This window comes from Ziziphus jujuba, chromosome 10, assembly GCF_031755915.1.
Source record: "Ziziphus jujuba cultivar Dongzao chromosome 10, ASM3175591v1".
NCBI lineage: Eukaryota > Viridiplantae > Streptophyta > Magnoliopsida > Rosales > Rhamnaceae > Ziziphus > Ziziphus jujuba.
The window spans coordinates 18532652-18552092 of NC_083388.1; the positions used below are offsets into that span (position 1 = coordinate 18532652).

Genomic DNA, 19441 nt, shown 5'->3' on the forward strand with positions numbered 1-19441 from the left:
TGACCTTACACTACATGATGTTACTCAAGATACCACCATTTCTCCAGTAAGTGAATGCTATAAATACACGTTACTATGAAAAGTTTACACATAGAAGCCTACTTACAAAAAAATAATTAAGAATTTAAAAATAAAAAAAATTATATTAACGCCGCACTAAAATGTACGAACTTAAATGAAAAAAATTAAAGAATTGGATAAGTCCCTATGGAAACAGTTGACGGCAAAGACACTAATTTCTCTGGCGAAAATCAAAAGTTCAAATCCTCCACCCCTAATATTTAAAATAAATAAATTCAAACCGGAAGTTTCACTCACAAAAACCAAATATTGAGTCACCAATCAAATTAGACATCCAAGATGTCCAATTGAAATCTACTTGTTACTTGTGATGCAAATTACATATCCACCATAATTTCTAGTTCCTTCATCGGCAAAACAAGGATAATTATTAACTTAAATTAAAATAATTATCAACTTCAATTATGAACTAAAAGGATGCATACAAAATATTTTAAAAATTTTTAAAAGTTTAAAAGTATTTAATTTAGATTTTAAAGAAATTTATCCAAATATAATAATATTCAATTCAGATTTTGATAGATTTTATAAAAATCCATTAAAATCTAGATGTATTCAATTAGAATTTTATAAAAATTTTTTAAAATCTAATGGTATTCAAAAAATCATTAATTTTAAAATATTTTAAAAAATAATAGATTTAAAAGTATTTTAACAATAAAATATTGAAGAAAATTGGCAATATAAAATCCAACATTAAACCTAAAGATGTCGTTAGATTCTTATAAAATCTTTATGCAGTCTGTCGAATTCCATAACAATTCATCAAATCATTTAAAATCTATAGCTCATTTTAAATTTATCAAACTCTAAATTAAATATATTTCTCTAAATGTTCTAGTGCCTTCATAGGCAAAACAAGGATAAATATCAACTTAAATGATGAACTAAATGTGTAATGTCCTAAACACCATCTACCATACTATATGCTTATATTCATATATCTCTTTAACACTAAGATCATTGCTAACTTCTAACAGAAATTAACTTCTTCAGCAGTAATATGCGATCTCCAAGTTCATAAATGCTATCCTCAATATTCGACATCATTACCACCACTATCATCATCATCATAGTCAAAACCGTCTTCTTCATAATCATCATAATTATATATGTCATCTTCATATAACAGCTGTGCATCAAGTGACAACCGACGGTCTTCTATATCAATGGATTCTGATGATCTATTTCTCCCATTTTTTTCCAATTCATTTTCAGAACCTTCACTCTCCTCATCCGCATCCTCATCCTCATCCTCCTCCTCCTCCTCCTCAGATATCTCATCCGGATAATCATTCAGCGGATTATTTTCAGCTGTGAAATACCAAAGAAAGCTAAAATTTATATAAAATTCTCTTATTTATAGAAGGAAATTACTTAAAAGAAATTTCAGGATCACCATTTGAATCATCGGATTCATATTCTGATTCTGCAGGCCCATCATAAAAGTCATCTTCATCAACTTGTACCCTTGACCAAAGTTAATTAGCAAAATCAGCATAAAAGAATACAAGGAAGAAACCAAACAAATAGAGAGCATAAGATACTAACAGAGGAAAAGGGTGTGAAGCATCAGCATCTAGATCAGCCACATCCATCTCATTCTTGACAGTATAGTAGTCATATACAAAATCATCTGACAATTCGGTATAAGACATAAGAAGAATTTATTAAATATACTCATGAACATAAATAAACATGAATCACAGCTAAAAAGGAAATGACCAAGGTAACATTTAACCTCCAAGGGCAGTAACCATCTAAGCAAACAAACATAAGTTTCTAAAGTTAAAACATATCAAAATCATCTGACAATTCTGTATAAGACATAAGAAGAATTCATTAAACTCATTCAAGAACATAAATAAACATGGGTCACAACTAAGAAGGAAAAGGCCAAAGTAAGATTTCATCTCCAAGGGCAACAAACATTCAAGCAAACAAAATAAGTCTCTCAAGTAAACACATTTTTCAGTTTAGCATTCAGAAAATGTGCATGCCATTTGATGTGAAGTGCCTTATTTTGTTTAATTGTATGAAAAATGTTACAGGAAGCTAACAGAAACAGCATGAACCATTTAGACTCAAGTTTTCTTGTACTAAAAGAGAAATGGGATTCTACATGTGGTTTCTGGTATTCTATTTATCAAAATGTCCCTCGATAGACTATGTTAATATATTTAAGAAAATGCATCTTTTATTTTCTTAAACTTGCAACCACCATACAAACCCAGTTACTTGGACCAAAAAAAAAAAAGCCAGTATCTTTTCAGTAGTAACACATAATTTCCAGTTATAAGGACGTAAAAGAGTAAAGGCAGTTCCAAATATAACAACCTTGTTTGAACTTGTAAGCTTGTGATTCAATCTCCTCCGCAGCACTTGGAATAAACTCTCTCAGTAAAGGCAAATAACTAGCTAGGATCCTTTGCTCCTCCAAAGCCTCTCTGCACTCAAACCATGGCAACAATCAGCTTTCAACAACAACTAAGAAAATATAAATGGGAACATTAGAGTGCCAAAACTTACTCTTGCTCTTGCACCTCATTGGATCTTTCCTCAACATCAACACGAACAACATCATAGAAATGACACATTTTGTGTAGTTTCTCTTTTTTCCCCTTTCTGCTCCTCCATATTTGCTCAAAACGAGCATTCTTTGCAACAGCCTAATAGAAGTAACTTGAAATGAGATTATCCAAAGAGATACAAAACAAACTTAAAACAAGAAAACATTGAAATGCTGATGCAGGATAACAAAAAATTCATAAAACAAATAGCAGGCCACTCCTAAAATTTCTTTACTTTCTAACATTGAAAGATCAAATTGAGCCATAAAACATAAAATTCTTAACAAGACGATAGTCCATTCTGAGCAAACTTTTTTGGAACTCTCTAACATGTATCAATATGACATGAGGAACAAGCTTGTGAAGAGAAGTAATCTTAACGTTTTAATCTTTCATTAGACTCTTGTTGCCTATACTGAAGTGTCAAGTAGAAGTGGATTTTGTTCCTATTCAAGTCTTGCCTCCTCCAATATTGAGACATTCTTCCACTTATTTAGTGAATTCCATCTTCGAATATTATTTCAAGCTAAAATTTAGTTAATTCCTTAGAAAGTTGGTTAGTCCAAAACATACTAGAAGTTCTCTCAACTTTATAATAAATGCATGCAACTTTAGCAAGGGAATTGAAACTCAAATTGCTGATAAATTACAAGTAGAGGAACTCAGGATCTCACATAAAGCAATCCACAGTTTAAAAGAGACATAAATAAATGAACGTTTGACAGAGAAACAAGCTTCGAATTTAGAGTTTTCAAGTCTTAATCTTATGTACAATTTCATAAACTTCTATTAACACATGAAAATTTTAAAACTATCATAACACCAGAAGAAAACTGAACTCGAAAACAAGGAAAATGTAAAACAGAAATAGCAAAAAACAAAATGATAAATATTAACAGGAGATTGCAAGCTGTTGATTTGGTGGGCAAATTGAATTCAAATCATTGATTTGATCAATTAATTCTACCATAAAACATACCTCTTGTTTTTGTATGGATTTAGACAAAATCTGATCATGTCTCTGCCGTGATAAATTGGAATGACAACATGTTAGAGATATGGACTAAGAGTGCTAATAGTTTAAAATGTCAAATAAGTAGCAGTCTTCCGTATATAAAATATAGATACATAAGGCATAAGCTGTAATTCTCTTGAGGACATTAAATAGAACTGAAGTTCTGTAAAGACTTGGATGTTGGACTGTATTGGATTGGGCTGAAATATTTTAAATTTTTATGCAGCCAAACTTAAAAGTAGTCCAATGCAGTTCAGCATCCCTTAAAAAGTGACTTGGGTGGGTTGGTACGAGACAAGAAAACAGAGCTTACATTCTCCTTTTTGAAAGTGTGTCTTCGTTCTTCTCTCTTTGTTTTGGATTCAAATGCACCAGCTGAATTAGTTTCCTAATAAAAACAATAAACATTCCTTTGAAGCATGAAAAGAAGAGTCTCCGCCAATGTAATGCAATGAAAATTGGACATGGGCAAGCTCAAATTTAAAGCAGAAGATATAAAAAGCAGAAAAAACACTCTAACAAGGCATTGCTACAACACCTAAAACTTACAAGGAAGATTCACATAACAAGACTGACAGATTAACTACAAAACTAACCACAAATGATTGAACAATATCGGTGGTGATCTCGGTGGTGCGTACAGTCTCTACATGCCTTACAAAAACCTTCCTAGTCTTCAATTCCTCTAATACAAAAGACAAATTATACATAAGCACAAACTTTGCGAATATATATTCAGGAAACGGCAAACAAAAAATAAAATGGATTACAAAATAATCATACTCACATCCACTAATTTGAAAATTTTAACGATTTCAGATAATTGGAAAGAATAACTTCAAAAGTCAGAGACTGAACAACATTTCTCCCCTAAAACGACTGCATTGCTAGTCTAATTTAAAATTCATCTAACAGAACCCGAAAAGAAAGAACCAAATTAACAATGCCAAAGGATTACAAGCAAAAGTTAAGACTACCTTTTTTAGATGAATCAGAGAGTGACAGTTTCTCAAAGTCCAATATAGAGCGCTTCAGCGGCCTCTCATTTATTTCAAGCCCTAAAATTACACAATCACACAGGACCTTAATGGTTCTCAAGGCAATACAATCGCTTTTTACTTGTTCAAATTAGTTAAAATTTTAAGTACCAGATTTTCTCGGGAAAAAAACAAAACGCACAGAAGGAAAAAAAACAAAGCAGGGAAAAAAAAAAAAAAAAAAAGGCACAACTCACAGAAACCATCCAGCGGAGAATGGAAAGCTTTGCGTTTAACCCTAACGACCACCGGCTTGTCGTCCGAGGGTTCAGGAGGAGCCGACGAGCTTTCGCCGACGGCCGCCATAGACAAGGAACCTGTGAGCTCACGCTGGGGCTAACGAGTTCGAACAAAGAATCGGTCCGTTTGGCTCCTAAAAATCTATTGAAACTGACAAAGGAACGGAGAGAGAGTCCGGCCCAGGAACCAGAGAAGCGCGCTTTCTGGGAATATTTTGAAGGACCGGGACTTCTACAGCAGGGAAGTAAAAGTGTTTTATTGTCTACTCCAATTACATTATGTATTTTGTACATTTTCAATAGATTGATGACACGTAGATGTCAACTAGGAAAGGTCAAAAAAAAATGAAATCCATTTTACAACAAATAGCATTTCCACACTCATACCCGCGGGTGCAGGGCAATTTGTGCAGGCATCCAATCAAAATTAATTTTGAATAATACATGAAATTCAAATAATATGCATATCATATAAAAATTAAATATGTATTAAGAAATAAATATTCAAATGGTTTGGGTTTTTGTCTTATTATCACGAATATAACTGAGATAAATTTGGGCTTTTGTTGAATGTTATAACCTAATTTTGAACAAATTTTACAACCTTGAAGCTTGAAGCTTAATATTTAAATAATAATAATGTCAAAATTATTAAAATATTTATCAAATTTATTTATAAAATGATGTAATAATAATATGACAATATTTAATATTTATTTTTAATAAAAATATTCCATCTAAACTTTCTAATATTTACATTAATTTCAATTTAGTTTCTCATATTTTAAAATTTACAAATAATACTCTTATAATAAGAGATGTAAATGAAATTATTTTAGAAGTGTTATGAAATAATAAAGGAGAAAAATAAAAATTATTTGAAATTAAATAAGATAAATGGTATTTTTAAAACCACAAGAATTAAATTGTATTTAAATTAAATTTTAAAAAAGTAAATAAAATTAACCATTTCTTAATTCATTTATTAGTCTACTTTTTTATATTTAGATTATAAAAAAAAACAATTAATAATATTTTATCACATATCATTTGATAAATATATTAGTATTGTAATATCAATGTTTAAATAAATTGTTTTATTCATATTAGAAAATCTAATAAACACAATTCTATACACACTGCAAAATATACTAGATGCACTACAATTTAAATAATTTTTTAATATTTCAACAACACTTATAAATAAAATATTTTAAATAGCCTTAAAAAAATTATTAGAAATACTACAAGTACATATAGTTTCCCGTTATAATTAGACCTATATAGATCTCTTTTACAAGTTATGAAAAACATAAAGCCTAATCATATTCATGATTTAGAAAGAAAAAAAAAAAGTATATATATATATATATATATTAGTTTCAAAGCTTGGCAGCAAGAAGGTTGGATGTCGCGTTGGAATCGAAAACTCTAAGGGAATAAAAGGATTGACAATGAAAATCTTTTCAAGTAAACTTGCAGATATTAAAAAACAAAATAAATCAGTTTACATTGAAAGAAAGCCGCATGCAATGGTGGAGTGATCGAACAAATTAATTAGTATTGGAATTAATTTAGTCCAGGGCCATCGTACTGTTATATCTGATGTAAGAATAACGTTAAGAGCAGTGGGTTGAATATTTTAACGAAAATTGCGGCAAATAACCCTTCAATTTGTCCGCAGATGCAGCGGTTTGGATCGATTGAACGTGTGAGAAAATCATTAGGTCCTGTTGCCGAAAAAGAATTGAATATATATATATATATATATAGTTGAATAATATGTTTTGGAAAGTAGAATAATGTACAGTGGTAAGCGGAGAAGAAGAAGAAGAGAGTGGACAAGGTTTTAAATTCTTCTATTTAGAATCCTAATTTTTTATTTTATTATCTTATTTCGTTAAGGAAATTAAAAATTATGGTGAATATAGGTTTAACTTTAAGTCACTTTGGAAAAAATAAGTACAAATTATTAGTATATCTAACAAAAATGAATTTTAGAGTGAATATGTATAGATTCTAGTGCAGCTACCATATTTTGTAGTATGGATAGAACTCCTCATCTAATACCCACATTATGTTTTTAGTTACATATTTATATTCTGAAAAATATCCTTTAATAAAGTGTCACAAATATCCTTAAAAGCTTAACAAATTAAAAATAAAATATTACATACACTACAATGAAGTTTTAATAAAAATAAGAAACTCAAATAATGGAGACAACGGAGTTTAGTTTAAAAAAATAATAATAAATAAAAATTATTGGCAAATCATTCTTTTCAACCCTGAAAATATAAATATATTTTTATGATTTATTCATTTTCTTTGTATTTTTCATCTAATTTTTTTTTTTTTTGACCAATGTACCTTGCAGCTCGTACTGTTTGTTGACCATAATTCATGAACCCAGTTACCATAGGGAACATATCGTGAATATATATGAATAATTTGATGTTTGTTTATTTCTCTTGTTTAAGCCAAATTGTGAATATAGAATATCATATTCCTTTACAGTGAAAAGAGTTAGAAAGAAGTTGTTAATAATAGATTACCGAGAGAAATAGATAAAAGAAATTTCCATTTTTTTTTTACTTTCACTTTGTTTATTCTTAGAATGAAATGCTTTAACAATTGAGAAAAAATCATAATAGAAACTTTGAAGTTATTTGGTACATATTAACTCATATGGTTTGCACTTCTCCAGATTATGTATACTAAAGAAGACAATTAAATCTAGGTTATATAAATTAAATAAGAATTTAATGATGTGTCAAGTTATTCGGTATATATAATCCGAAAAATTTAAACATGTTAGAATTATGTATAAGGAAGAAAACAATTGGATCTATATTATATAAATTGAACACAAATTTAATGATATGTAAAACCGTTTACTGTACATAAACCAAATGAGTTCAAATCATCTGAATATGTATACTAATGAAAACAATTGGATACATATTATTAAATTGAGAAAAATTCAATGATATATAAAGTGATGCGATATATATAATCTGAATAAGATTAAATCATCGGGTTTATATATATATAAGAGAAAACATTTATATTCAAATTATCAGAACTTGTCGGTTTTTATATCTTAGTAAATTTTCATGAATCAAGATACTAAGTTGTAAAGTGTCTATTTCAGTCGGTATCGAAGATCAAATCTCAGTTAGTTATGGACCATAAGGTAAGTGAATTAGAAATCCTATATATATATATATGTCAGGACCCGTTCAAGATCCCTCACCGGAATCCTAGACAAGCTCTGATCCCGGGAAAATTCTACTGGACCTTCCAATGGAAAATTCGGTAGAACCTCCCCTAAGGGTTGGACTTACCACAAATTTCCTACACTGAAAACACACTTCTACATACACCACCTTATTCCTCACTACAATTTAATTTCATAAATTTGTAGCATTTCAAATAAAAAACAGGGAATCAATGCATAATTAATTAAGTAATACATCCAACATAATATACAAAGCATTAATAAAATTCTAAGTGATGGTTATTACAAACAGAGTAGAAAGAAATATTACATAATAAGGAATGAAGAAAAGGAGACTTCTTGGTCCTTTAGAAATAGTCAAACTATCGAGCTCATCCTGGTCGAACAATATCTACCATCTGAGCCTAAGTGTGAGATCCCACATCGGTTGGAAATGGAAACGAAGCATGCCTTATAAGGGTGTGGATACCCTTCCCTCATGACACGTTTTAAACCCGTGCGGATGGAGCCCAAAGTAGACAATATCATAAGCGGATGGGCTGAGCTGTTACAGTTAGTAGCAGAGCCAGTATCCGAATTGATGTGGCAGCGAGGATGCTGGGCTCCGGGGGGGTAGATTATGAGATTCCACATCGGTTGGAAAGGAGAACAAAGCATGCCTTATAAGGGTGTGGATATCTTTCCTTTGTGAAGCATTTTAAACTCGTGTGGGCGAGGCCTAAAGCGGACAATATCATAAGCGGGTAGGCTGGGCTGTTACACAAAGGAAATGAAATTTACTAATCATATCAGTGAGCGACCCAGTCTACTAACTAATAATAATTTAATAATTTAATAATAAGTAAATAAATAAATAATAATTAAATAAATAAATACATAAATGGTTTAGTAATAATAATTGAAAATAACTTTTCTCTCAAAAATCTCACAGTCACTCATTTGGAAATGTTCCCTTTTTAAAATGTTTTCGTAAAACCCAATATTTTATGCCCCAAAATTCAGAAAATAATTAATCAAATAATTTACAAGTAAAACACAACAAATTAAGAATCCACAGTTAAAATGGAAATAATAATAGAAATGAAAATAAACTTTTATAACAATTACTAAAAGATTAATAACATATTATAAACAAATAATACAAAAAATAGCAATGAAACTGATATTAAGACAATTCAAGAAATAATTAATTAATTAGAATAAATCAATTAATTGAATAATTAAGTAAAAGAATAATTAAATTAAATTAAAATATCCATCTAAAATAAATGGTAAGAATAAAATAAAATAAATAAAAGAAAATATAATATAATAGAATTGATTTCAAAATTCCAAAACAATTTGAATAATAAATTCATAAAAACATTTTCATAAAAAATTGTATAAACTTTTAAATTTAAATAAATAAATAATAAAACACCGTTAAATATCCTTTATTAGAAATAAGATTTTGAAATATTTCATATTTGAAAGTCACGTCGTGAAAACCATTTGACGCACCCACTGTATACCAGTGGCGCCGACGGTATCCAGCATCCCGAACACCACCAGATAGGAAGTTAAAAAGAAAAACCGGCATACGGTTGCATAGCATCCCACCGCGCCACTTCTAACAGGCATCCTAGCCATAGAAGGGGTGGCTATGCTAGGTATCAACTTGCCAACCTTCAGTCCGATGGCAACTACAGGACAAACCCATAAATCACCTGCGCACTACTCACATCCACCTACGCGCTAATCATATCCATGTGTGCACTAATCATATCCACATATACAAAACACCAGTACGTGTGTGGTGTATTTAAAAGCTCGTAAATTATAAAAACAATATTTATGTAAAATATTACTGGGTTTATTTTATCCATTTAAACCCGTAATTTTCCATATATATATATATATCTTTTTAAAATCATCATCATAAATCCACCGCATAAATTCCATCAATTTGGCCATAATCAAATCAATGCGTAAATATTTTCTTCAACGTAATTTTAAAATAATATTTTAATCCTCAAGGTCCAAGATAAATGGAATTCCAATAAATCACATAAAAAAAATCAAATTTTCATAAATTCGTATAAATACATTTTTATTAATCAAAATAAACTCATAAATAAATTCCACAATAAATCAAATAATGTTAAATTCACAATTCCTTTAAATATCAAATTTTCATAAATTCTAGATTTCCATAATTTGGCAAAAATCATATATTTCAAATTACTCAAATATTGGCATCAAAATTTAATTTGCAATTTATCACATAATTAACATAAAACAAAACATTCAAATATTAAAATATAACGAAATATATTTAATTTGACACCCGAAATTAATTTTGAAGGTGGGTCACTCACCTAGGGGATGCGTATCAATCAAGATCCTCCATAGGATCCATCTCACGATCCACACGTGCTCTTCCCGGAGATCGAACCCGAGGTGGTCGGAATCTCACCGAAAATGTCTCAGATTTTGGATCCTCGGATCTCACAACCCGCTGTGATTTGGAGGCAACTGACCTCGGATTTAGGTTGGAATTAGTGGGAGAAGATGGACGGTATGACTGGAAACTCGCCGGAAATCGATTTCTCAACGAGCCGCTGTGGTCACCGAAAATTGTTATTGCCGGCAGTGCGTCGGGTGGCCATTGGCCGTGATTTTTTGGAGGAAAGGTAGATTGAAGGACAGGTGAACTGATGGGACCCGCGATGAGGCAAACGGAGGCCGGGATAGGGAGTAATCTACCATGGAAGGTTTCAGTAGTGCCGTAGGAAAGTGCCCCGAACCCGGCACGTTAGTGGTCGGCTGGCCGTGGGATTCGATGGGCTGGCCGAAAATGGAGGGGTGGTGAGGGTGATCAAGCGTGTGTAATAAAAAGGTGGTCGGAAAATGGCAAATCGGCGGTGGCCGGTGGTGGTTTCTCTTACCTCTCTCTTCCTTCCCTCTTTCTCTCTCTTCCCCCAGGCCCACATATGTTTTGGCCAAAATAAAAGCCACCTGTGGGTGATACTATTCACTCATAGAATTGGCTGAGAACATGACACGTGCCACATACTATTCACTCAATTAAAAAATATATTAAAATATTATGGTATTCGAAAAACTTTGTAGGTCTATAACTTTTCAACGAAATGTTTAAATTAGGCGTGCTGCTAGTCTATGAACTTGTATCAATGAGTACTTCACAACCATATATGAGTCAAAGATCAATTCTACAAAAATAAAAAGTCAACTCTGGCACCCTCAGACAGTTTGGAACTCAACTTGTTTTGCTCATAACTTCCAAACCGTAGCTTCGATTTCGACATACTACTAGTCTACGAACTCGAAATGACACGTACTTCATAACAGTGCCTTGGTCAATGCAAAAATTCCACCCAAAACAAAAAGTCAAAATTTGACCATCGCAATCAACAGCACTCAAACCTAGTATACCTCGATCAGCGTGAAGAAAATTTCGAAGTTTTTCGAGATGGGATGTTACATATAGGTGATTAAGCATATACAATTCTATACTTTCTTTATATTTTTACCAACTTTACACTCTAGGGTTTTTGACTTTGTTTTGATATGATAGTTACCAAATTTGTGATAGTCAAAATACCTAGTTTGATCAATTTTTCACTGCTATTCAACAAGGTCCCTATCTCATTAGAACAATATCTACCATATGTCATTTCCTTATTGGTGGATTTACATTGTTTAGACAAAGTGTATATATTATTTAGACAACATCCTATCATATATCATTTATTCAATGGTGGATCTATGTTGTTTAGATCAAATGTATATGTTGTTTGGACAATGTCTTGCCACATATCATATATTAAATGGTGGTTTCACACTATTAGGATAAAGTGTGTATGTTGTTAGGACAATATCCTACCACGTATCTTTTTCTCCCTTGTTTGAACAACTCTCTATGTTGTTCAAACAAAATCTTTGATTTCATTAAATCACTATATTTTTTCAGACTTAAATAAAAGAGAAAAAAATGAGAGAGAGCTATGGATTTCCAGCACGAAAGGAGATGTTATTAATGGAAACTTATTGAGCTTGAGTGATTGAGGAGCTTAGAAAGTATCATTAGATTCCCTCTTAGCTTTCATGGATTGGTTCTATCTCTGTTACTTTTTATCTTTTACATAGTATTTCATTATAAATCGCTCAAGTCTATATTTTCTTAGTTAAAGAAAGACGCTTAGATTTATCCACCTTCCAGACATTCCAAGACGTTTTTCTTTCAACATATCTATGCTTGCTCTCCAAAATTCGTTGCGACAAGATTGTAAAGGAATTTTCATTGTGATGAGGACCGTTGTGACCATAGTGGTGAAACAGAGTTCCTTGCGAGGGAGTTCTTGAAGACAAAGCCTCGATATGGAGTCTTTGTAAGGAATAATAGCTGTAGTTGTTTGGGTTTAAAGCCACTGTATCTAGGTTTAGGAGGTTGAATTACTTCATTATCATAGTAATTAGGAATGTCAGTATCGTTCCCTATATTTAAGGATATGAATGTGTGATTGTACTTTTTCCTTTACCTAGTGGATTTAGATTAAAGATGATGGCTGGCATCTATGATTTTTCCCATCTATGGTTTCCAATAAAAATCTTATGTACGATCTTTTTCCTAATTGTTTATATTTCTACATTTATTGCTTTTGTTGTGGGGAGGACTAAGTTCTTGGTGTGCACTACTTATGTATTATGTGTGTTTTCTTTATATTCCTTCTTTTGGGAGGACAAAGTCCTGATTTTTTATTTGATTGTATTTATCCTTTTTATTTGTAGGAGAACTGAGTTCTTAGTTATTGTGATATAGAAAAATGGTAAAATTGTAGTTTGGGGATGATTTGAAATAGGACTAGACTATTGCAAGTTCCTTTTAATATTAGTGCCACAAAATTTTAAAAAACCAAAGACCTATTTAATCCCCCTTTCTAGGTTCATTTCGCACGTTCAAAACTGAATAAAAACTCAGTAATATGTGAGGTTGTTTGATAAACATATCCCAAATGTTTGAATTCACCTAGATTGGGTATATTAGAGAAGACATTAATGCGGTTTATCTAAATGATAATACATACCGTTTGCAATTCCTTCAAGCTCCTAAGTGATTGCCCAACGAAGATAAACGCAACTAAGTTGTAACTTGAGAAGCTTCTTCTAAGATGCACATATGGATCTCTTTGACTATACGCTCCAAAATCATGTGATTTAAGCAATCAAATCAATTAGATTAAATTGTCGGGTTACAAAGTTAAAGATGAACAAAGGAATTTCAAATAGAAGTAGGAGATTAATTTGAGAATTAGGGCAATCAAAAGGCATTTACCAATCTCAAAAGGAATAAGGAATTAAGGGTTAAGAGATGTATTTAATTATATTTACTATAGGGGTAAATTAGATATAATTTATTGGTTTATGTAATAAAAATTGAATTAAAAATGAGTTTGTGTAAAATGTAACATATTTATTAAAGTTCATAATATAAATAAAATTACCTAATTTAAATTAGATCCCCTTTCATTTAAACCATAAATTGATACATAAATCATTGAAAGGCAAATTTTATTTAGACCTCCTGTCATTTATCCTAATTGCATTTTTTTACCATGATTTAAAAATTTCATTACTAACTTCCTTCTACTTTTCATATTTATCAAAATCAACCTATATAACAGTTTTTATCGATTAATTTTATCAACTAAATACTGAAACCCAATATTGTATAATTGAATAATATTATAAAAATACAATTTTAACTTTTAACTGTTAAAATTAACTAACAAATAAGAGGTTAATGAATATTTTTCCAAAAAAAAAAAAATTGATTGAAATATAACTAAGGCAAACCAAAGGGGGTGCGTGGATCCATGTAGTGCCCCCTCAATTTTATTTTCTTTTTGCACTATTTATTAATTTTTGTTTATTTACTATATTAGTTAAGCCAACTACAAGATGTGCCCCTTCTAAACCTCTCTTACCCTATTAAACCAGTTTGTCATTTTTCTTTTTCATTTTTAATACTTATTTCTCTATTGTTTTTATTCATCCGTTACTTCTCAATAACAGTATTGCCATATATATTAAAATATTTATTAAATAATATATATTAAGATGTTATTAATTGATATATTTATGTAACCTAAATATGGAAGAATGAATCCTGAAATGGAAAAATAAATTAAAAAATTAATTAATTAAATATTATCCCATCATCTACCATATTATTTGTTCAACAAATTTGGTGAATATTTTAGTAAATTTACATTTATTTCATCAACAATCCTATTTATAATATAATATAGTTTAATATTTATCTATACATTTTTCTAAAAATACAATTACAATACTTATTTCAATATTATTTTATATCTCAATAATTTATTTATAATATTAAAATTATGTAATACAATTAGTTAATAAAGAGCAGATATGTAATTAAAATGAAAAATTATATGTACTTATTTAGTTGCTATCTTATTTCGTTTTAGTTATTGAGTTAGCAATTCTTTAGTTAAATTACTTTTTTTGTTTTTTGCTATTTTTCAGTTTTCAATTTGGTCTATTAATTTCTAAGAAAATAAAAAAACTATTCTTTTTTATATGAATTTGTAATGTAATACTAATGTTAAATCATTAACCTTCAAACTATCAAAATTATATTTTTTTAACAAAAATATAAAAGAATAAGAAAAAAAAATGTAACATCATAAATATATAGAGAATAATTATGTTGGAAACATATTCACAACATAAGGTAGAAGCGTATTAACATGTTAAATGTTAAGGTTGCCACTTTACTTAGTAAATTAATACTAAAACTATAGTTAGGAAAATTGTAAACTTTAAAATGTACCACGTCACTAAATGCCCAACATAAAATGGGAATTATGTTCCTTATAGATCAAAGCTATATAAATGAATTAATTATGAAAGAAAGAAAAAATGTAATGGTGTTTCTTTAAAAAAAGTTATAAGTCTGCCACTTTGAGAATATCTAAATGAAATTTTCTTATTATTAAAGTTTTATTTGGGAAGTGTCAAAGTTGTGAGATAAATTAATTTTCAAGATTTAGTTTCTTAAGAATTAATGTTTCTCTTATTCTGTTTGATGAGTAATAGAAAAGTTGAGACTTGTAAGTAATTAAATTTAATATTTGTATAATAAATTAATAACAAATATATATTTAAAAAAAATTCCAAACTATATTCTCTAAAATTCTTAAAATGAAACATTCATATTTGGGAACAACTTTCCTACATTTGTGGGAATTTAATTCTTGGATCCATACTTTTCCATTTTATAATAAATATCCAAATAAAAGAAAGTTTACTTTTCTAAAAGAACTAACTTTACTGTTATCCAAACAAGCAATAAGACTATATTTAAAACTTGGATTATGGCGAGGAAGAGAAAAATATAAAAAGAACAAAAAAAAAAATTTAATTTCCAATGTTTGGCTAAGGCTTTGTTTGGATGTTGGAAACACAAGACCAACAAAAAATTGAGACAAAAAAGGAGGGGAAAAATATGAGAAAAAAATTATTATGTTAGATTCAACAATTTGTAAGAGGAAAAAAAGTATAGAAGCAGCTTAAATTATAGAGGAGAGAAAGAGAAATGAACTAAAGGGGGTGTATTCAATTTAGAGTTTAATGGATATAAAATGAGTTGTAGACTTTAAAAGATTTAATGAATTGTTATGGAATTCCATAGACTCTATAAAGAATTTATAAGAATCCAACGAAATCTTAACAAAATCTTTGAAATAAATGCTGTATTTTATATTGACAATTTTCTTTACAATTTTACTTTTAAAATCCTTTTAAATCCATTAAAATCCATCATTTTTTAAAATCTTTTAAAATCAATAACTTTTTGAATGCCTATAGATTTTAAAAAAATTCTACAAAGTATTAATTGAATACATCTGGATCTTAATGAATTTTTATAAAATCTATTAAAATCTGAATTGAATATTATTAGACTTGTATGAACTCCTTTAAAATCTAAATCAAATACTTCTAAACTTCTAAAGATTTTTAAAATCTTTTAAATTTTAAATTGAATACGCCTTCTAAAATTCGAGGAGAGAGAGAAATAGATACAAAATAATAATACGAGAAGCTATTAGAGGAATAATAATTATCAGAAATATTTTATTTCCACTCTTAAAATTTGAGATAAACATAAAAACAATTTTTAGATTTCGAACAATATATCACCATCTCTTTAGAGAAATTTAAATTATGTGTATACCCTTATTAAAGTTAAATTGGTTTTATAATTGCTATTATGTCTTTTTCTCTTTTGTAATAATTAATTTGAAGACTTTTTTGGGCCAAAAAAATTGAAGACTTCAAAGTTTTTTATTATATATTTTAATTAATTTTTAACTTTGTGATAATTTTTTTGAAAGAAAGAAATATGTTGTAATGTTAATAAGATACTTTTCTAACCAAGTAATAATTTGTCAAATATATTTAACTATGCATTATGATTTTTTAAATTCATTTAACTAAGTATCTTTATCAAATATATGACTTACTTAAAAAATGCTTATGTAATTAAAATTATTATATATTTTTTAATAAAAAGGAAAATTTATCACGGAGTTTAAATAAAAAATTAATTAAAAATATGTAGTGTTAAAATTTACTTTTATAAAAAATAAATAAAAAAGAATTTTGAAACTAATTTAATTTTAGTGAAGATATAAAGATAATTTAAACACTTTTACTTCTATCAAATCTAAGTAAGTTTAAATGAAATATTCCCATAATTATATCCTAATCTTAAAGAGTTGCCAACAGAGGATTGGGTATTCAGATCCCAAGGAAAATAAAAATAGCTCTTAGCTTGTATTTAAATCCTAGCTTCTCGGAAGGGATATTTACCAATGTTGGTCTCTCTTATTAAGGGGCTAAGATTCGAGGAGGGAGGGAAAGAGAGTCGTAGAGGATAAAGAAAGGAGAGAAAGAGAGAGGAGAGAGAGGAGACCTATAGAGAGGACAGAGAGAGAGAGAGAGAGAAGAGACCTATAGAGAGAGAGAGAGATGAGATGGCCCAGTACTTTTTCTAAAACTATTCAATTTCGTCGCAATTTAGGAAAAGGATAGAATAACAAATTTCAAATTAACTTTTTTTCTTCGCCGTTCCTTTTATATATATAATTTTTTTTTTGTTTTTTTTTTGGTCTTTCCCCTTTTTTCTAGAATTTTTAAGGTCCAAACAAATCCTAAAAGAAAAAGTGTGAGAAAAAAATAAGCCAAAGGAAAAACCTGACGAAAGATACTACATAGTTGATGTAAATAGAAATTTTGTTGGTACAATTTTCTATAATAGATTTTTTAAAAAAAAATTTTTTATTAAAAAATCAATAAATATTTTATTGACAATTAAGAAAATACTGAAAATGTTAAATCGCTAACAAATTTGGTATGTGAAAAACAAATGATGAATAAAATATATATACCGTAGTTTTAGTTTTTTTTTTTAATATGTTTGATATATTTTTAAATTTGAAAATAATTATTTAATAATAATAAATATGCCTTCATTTTAAGGAAAAATAATTTTTTAGAAAAAATATAAATTTTTATTTTTATATTTTAATTTAGATAAATTTGAAAATATCCTTATTATATTTTGATAAATTTAAATTTAGATTGATTACCATATGCTAAAATATACAAAATTTAATTTTTAATTAATTTTTATCAAAATTTAATCATTTATAGAAAAAAAAATATTTATAAAGGTTAAAACTTGATTCTAATTTAATATTTTTATCAACATATAAATAGAAATATGATTATTTTTTATTTCCATAAATAACTATTTCTATTTTATTATATCAAATGAGCTTGAGTGTTTGGCAAAATAACTATAACTATAGAATGCTTTCGACTTAAATATGTATAATATTAATATTATATTTTTGTTATATATTCAATAATTTTTTATATAAGTAATGTTAATTAAATATATATATATATATAGATAACATTTTTACCAAAAAATAAAAAAATATAACATCTATAAAAATTAATAATGCTAAAATTAATGTGGTAAATATTATTGTTTATAAATTATTATTTTATTTTATATATATATATATATATATATATATATAATTTTTTTTTATTTTTTATTTTTTTTTACGTTTTAGCTTATATATTTAGTTCTTTAAATATATAAAAAATAAAAATAACATTTAGGAAGCAAAAGCAAATAACGTGAGAAGTCAAAACAATTTTGGCAAATCAATTTTATGTAGAGCTTAATTAGGATATATTGAGTATTTTATTAAAATATAAAGGAAAAATGGTAAGTAATAAATTTATTTTGGAAATTATGGTAAGCAGTAAACTTTCATTAAAATGGTAATTGGGCTTATAAACTAAGGTCCTATTTAATAGGCATAATTAGAATTAGAATTGGGATAAAACAATCCAAGTTCTATGTTTGATGTGCATAGATGATAAAATTAAAATATCTGGATCAATCAAATAATTTTTTTAGAATAAAATAACTAACCCTATATAAAGTGATGAGATAAATTTGATTTATTTCTTCAGTTTTTTTTTTTTTTCATTTTTCATTTTTTTTTTTTAAATCTTTGTTTTTTCTTTTCTTTTTTTATTTTTTTTTTCCGACAGTATTCCCCTTCTTTTCCTCTTTCATTTTCTTCCATTATTATTTTTAAAATTTTTTTACCTTACTTTTTTAATATTATTTTCATTTTCCTTTGTTTCTTTCTTTTTTTTAGTCCTTATTTTTCTTTTCAATCTTTTTTATTTTTTTCTTTTTTAATCTTTATTTATTTCTTTATTGCATCATTCTAGTTTCAATTTTTTTTCTCTTTTCATATTTCGATTTCTTTGTTTTTTTAGTTTTCTTTTTATTTTTGTTTTTTTTTTTTAACCTCTTTATAGATGTCTAGATCAATATATCCAATTTTACTAATTGACATGAATGATTTTATATTTCAGTTAAATTAATTTTTTCTAAAAAAATAATTAGATAAATGATTATATATATACATATAATTTTTATATTGAACTAATCAATTTTAAATTATTTTGTTTAATTCAAAAATCAATAAGCTATATAATAATTTATATTTAATTTAATACTTATATAATCAGAATTAAATGAGATTATTAATATGATATATTTCCTTTTTAATTCTTAAATTACATGAATAATGATATTTAAAATTATATTTACTAATTACGAATTCCGATAG

At 28.0% G+C, this 19441-nt stretch overlaps 1 protein-coding gene across 1 annotated transcript; it reads right to left on the reverse strand.

Moving 5' to 3' along the window:
• Window positions 1-831: 831 nt before the first annotated feature.
• On the reverse strand, window positions 832-5194 carry LOC107411610 (RNA-directed DNA methylation 4). Its single transcript, XM_048469282.2, has 10 exons — window positions 4901-5194; window positions 4644-4724; window positions 4263-4351; window positions 3980-4054; window positions 3631-3672; window positions 2611-2750; window positions 2419-2528; window positions 1633-1717; window positions 1481-1551; window positions 832-1395 (listed from the first exon to the last, which is right to left on the reverse strand). The coding sequence occupies exons 1-10, from the start codon at window positions 5007-5009 to the stop codon at window positions 1115-1117; spliced, it is 1083 nt and encodes a 360-aa protein (XP_048325239.2). The 5' UTR covers window positions 5010-5194; the 3' UTR covers window positions 832-1114.
• Between the last annotated feature and the right edge of the window lie 14247 nt (window positions 5195-19441).

Bases quoted from the DNA above. Each gene is read 5' to 3' on its own strand.
- LOC107411610 (XM_048469282.2), bottom strand. From the start codon at position 5,009: ATGGCGGCCGTCGGCGAAAGCTCGTCGGCTCCTCCTGAACCCTCGGAC. The intron at 3,673-3,979 runs GTAAGCTCTGTT...TTATCACGGCAG, and splicing joins ACACTTTCAAAAAGGAGAAT to AGACATGATCAGATTTTGTC. The intron at 2,529-2,610 runs GTAAGTTTTGGC...GTTTGAGTGCAG, and splicing joins AATGAGGTGCAAGAGCAAGA to AGAGGCTTTGGAGGAGCAAA.